This window comes from Prunus mume, linkage group LG6 (assembly GCF_029339155.1).
Source record: "Prunus mume cultivar Tortuosa linkage group LG6, ASM2933915v1, whole genome shotgun sequence".
NCBI lineage: Eukaryota > Viridiplantae > Streptophyta > Magnoliopsida > Rosales > Rosaceae > Prunus > Prunus mume.
This window is the reverse complement of record NC_142703.1, coordinates 22,365,741-22,369,667: the sequence shown is the minus strand read 5'-3', so window position 1 is coordinate 22,369,667 and position 3,927 is coordinate 22,365,741. Positions and strand designations below refer to the sequence as shown.

At 37.4% G+C, this 3,927-nt stretch overlaps 1 protein-coding gene across 1 annotated transcript; it reads right to left on the bottom strand.

Moving 5' to 3' along the window:
- Positions 1–955: 955 nt before the first annotated feature.
- LOC103335922 (plant/protein) lies at positions 956–3,522 on the bottom strand. Its single transcript, XM_008238956.3, has 4 exons — positions 3,136–3,522; positions 2,870–3,002; positions 1,565–1,733; positions 956–1,343 (listed from the first exon to the last, which is right to left on the bottom strand). Exons 1-4 carry the CDS (start codon positions 3,343–3,345, stop codon positions 1,127–1,129), a joined length of 729 nt encoding a protein of 242 aa, XP_008237178.1. The 5' UTR covers positions 3,346–3,522; the 3' UTR covers positions 956–1,126.
- Positions 3,523–3,927: the final 405 nt, after the last annotated feature.

The following is a 3,927-nucleotide window of genomic DNA, read 5'->3' as shown; positions in this document are numbered from 1 at the left end:
GTTTAAATAGTGTTTGAGTTTTTTTATAATTTCAACCCCCATTTTGAGTGTTTTAGTGAAACTCCCTTCTTTAAATCCAGCTACGAATGAACTCATGTTGTTTAAGTTGTGCAAGAGATGATGAATGTACCTCAAAATAAATGGTTGGAGCATTCATACCAGCAACTGTGATTGGTGTACTCATCAACCATGTGGTTCTTTGATGAAGTGGATAATAACATGCTTTCCAAATTCACAAACATGTGGATCCTCAAATCAATATATGCTTTACTTTCCGCGGCTACTGAGAGTTATCTTGATTTACCATTGTGAAAAAAAAAAGGAACTTAAATCAAATTAAATCAAATTACACTGGCAAGCCCAATGTCGTGTCCCCAAAAATTAATTCATAACAACGCAACTCATAACAAAAGCGGGATTAATATTGAATGAAATTTAATAAATTTATTCTATTTTCTTATATTGTTTAAAAATCTTCCCTGTTATGCCACATGACTCTTCTTCACTACCCAGGATTCATCCTGCCTCACTTACGGAGCAAATTTTCTATGGTGCTAGGATGATGATCGAGCAAGTGTTTTATTGTTCTCGGCCCGACTGCCATGTCCGTGTTTTAGTCTGGAGGACAGAACCAACTGGTTTGAGGCCTCAGCGTATCAAAGGCACAGCCTCTCTCAAGGTTTGGCTGCCACGGAGTCGGAAGATAAAGCTTGCATGGTGAAAAAAGCCAAGCTACTCTGGCCATGGAGAACGTGACCAAAAGTGAGCAAACAAAGCTTCCCATCACGGAGCTAGTCACCTGCAACTGCAGATATCCGCTTGCACCCTTGCAACTACTGCAGCCTCTTGGTTCCCCTTTCCTCCCGACCAAATTAGCGTTGCAGTTAAGGACTGCTTCTGTAAGAACTATTTTAACTATTTTGGTTGAATTGGACCTGTTACCACTACTAATAGATAACAGAAAAGTGTATAAACACATTTTGACATGAAACCAAGACACAGAATACTTCCCATACGACCTGATGAACTTTGGGTTTGCTAACTGAACTAATGGGTCAGCTAGATAATACAACCATAAACCTACGAGATGTTATGCTATTCCAGGTAATATTTGAACAAACTTCTACTAGTCAAACTGCTGCCGAAGCTGCATTTCAGTTTCACTTTTCCATGTACCATGAGATGACTGGCCCTTCATCCTCTTACTCTTCTCCTTATCTTTGATGGTAGATCCCTTCTTCTTGGAATCGTTGGTTGTGTCTACAGGACGATCACCGCAAGCTGGGCAGACCATTCCCCGTCCATTGGAGTAGGTCTTGGGTATTCCACATTGCAAACACATCCTATCAGGAGAAATATTTCAGATTAGCAATTACGGGGCCAAATACGTGACTAATACCCAACCAAAATACCTGCTAAACTGAAAAATAAAAATAACAATAATCTAAAACAGCTAAATGTCTTTCAGAACTAGCAGAACCAAGAAAAGAAAAAGATTCAGAAAAACAAAAAACAACACAAGCAAACAAACAAGGGAGTGGGGAGTAGAAACAGCAACAATAACCTCAGAAGCTCTGCAGCATCCTCTGCACTAGGATTCGTTGCAGTTGGCAGACGCTTGCCACCTTGAGCCATGCTTGTAACTATTGATGTTGGAGGTTGGTTACCCGCAAAATCACTTCTTACTCGTTCATGGATTCCAACTAACTGAGCTTTGGACTCCACTACAGCACCTGTACACAGTTTTAACAAGAGTCTGAACTGCTGCAATAGAAAATAAAAAATAAAAAGGAAAACATTCATTTGCAGAAAGACGTAAAAACCAAATCATTATTAGATAATGATACACAGAGAAACTATATGCATAATAATTTTAAAATTTTGATCAACAGTTAACAAACTTCTCTTCTATATCTTTCAAATTAGCTGTTCCTGCTGAAAAACCACTGCCATGAGCATCCAGAACACAGATAACGCCCATCAGTTCAACAGAGTATCGTAAATAACAGTTCAAACAAACACTTCTCAATTATTATTCCAACAGATTTGATTGGAACTCAACAGATACAAATTTATAAGAAAACTCCAAGAAACCAAATAATTTTATGTTGCCAAGACATCTAGGTATTGTCTGACCTAAGACTTCCAATTACTAAATAAAGCATCACATTGACGAGGTGCAGATCTACGCAAGACAGTTCAAGAAAACTCAGGATAAGAAAATTTATCAATGGGTACTGGAATTATTCTGATTCATGACTTCCACGGTGTTTACTAATACGTACAAAATAAAAAATTAAGTAGGTTCCACACTAAAATTCATAATCCAATATCTGAAACACCAGGAGTTAGATTGATTATGGGTGAATAGTTGGTCCCACTCATTCTCTCTTCTATTCTTGACTTCCCCGATTCCATGCAAGCAAACACGCCATAACTGGAGTTTGAATTTGGATAATATATAAACAGAATAGAGTCTACTTCCAACGTTACTTCCATTCTGTGAACTGGTTGTCCTGATCTAATAAGAACCTAAGTTCAGGACATGCATCTCAACCGCGGACTAAACATAGATGTTTAAGATACACTCAGACAGATGCATCTCAGTCATCTATATATGGTTGAATAACCGCGATTTGTGCCTGTTCTTTCTCTTAAAGCCATTATACACTTCATTATACAGGGACCACATATCCAATTTGTAGTGTAAAATCAATTTTTATCACTCCTCCTATGTCTCTCTGACTGCAGTGACAATTTTAGGAGAATGTTTTGAACAAAAAGCAACCCAAAAGTACTTAGAATTGAAGTGTACAAAATTGATCTTTAACATAATATGAACAAACATTAACTAAGAAAAAATACCAACCAGCAGGTAAATCTTTCTTGTCCTTGCGAAGTTTGGCGTTGCGGGCACCATGCCTCCCTTTCTGGGGACCGTCATCCCTCGTTGAACCGTCTTCTTGTACACAGTTATTGAGGAAATCGGGCGGTCCACAAATCTTCGGCAACCAATCGAAGAAAAGCACAATGAACCCATAAAAAGCAGCAAAAAAATAATAATTTCAAACTGAATGGTAAATTGCAGAGAGAAATAAAAAGAAAAACAGGGGGTGAATTAGGGTAAAATGGTACCTCGGAGAAGACATCAGATGCAGAAGGAAGGCCAGAGGCAATGGAAGAGGAGGGAGGTTTGGGAAAGTCAAAGACGGATTTGGGTTTGTGACTTTGGTCACCATCTTCGTCGTCGTCCGACGAGTTTGAGTTTTGGTAATGGAGGCGGTGATTTTGGGCTTCTTCTTCTTCTTCAGCGGAAGAATAGCCCTGGAGGAACGCCAAGCTCATTGCTTGCTTATAAATGGAGGTGGATTTGTGCTTACTGTAGCAAAGAGAGAATCGTAGGTAAGTGGGTCGGATTTCAAGTTATTTGGATTGGAGAAGGAGGAGCTTGTGCCAGTCTGCTTGGTTCTTTTTCTCCCTCCTTTGTTCTTTTTCTTTTTCTTTTTCTTTTTTACCCTCCGTTTGGAGGGAGGAAAATAATTGAGGATTTAGCAAAAAGTTGGGAATTGAAGTGAAGAAATTGATGTTTTTATTTTTTGGCAACGTAAATATAGAACTTATTAAATGACATAAAGGAAAAATCATGAAAATTGGGAATCGAGATTCCTAAATTTAATTTCCACCAAAAGAATCGTCAATTCGCACTTTCTATTGAGTATAAATTCATTTTTAATGTAATTTATGTTATTTATAAAATTCGACATACATAAATTCAAACACATAAATTATTAATTGCCATATATAAAATTTGAATAGTTGAGCTGAATTTTATAGTTAATTTGGATGTGTTGAATGATAATTTAATATGAAACTCAAGGTTAAAATGTATGATAAATATTTTTTTATGTAAAAAAAATAAGGGATTCG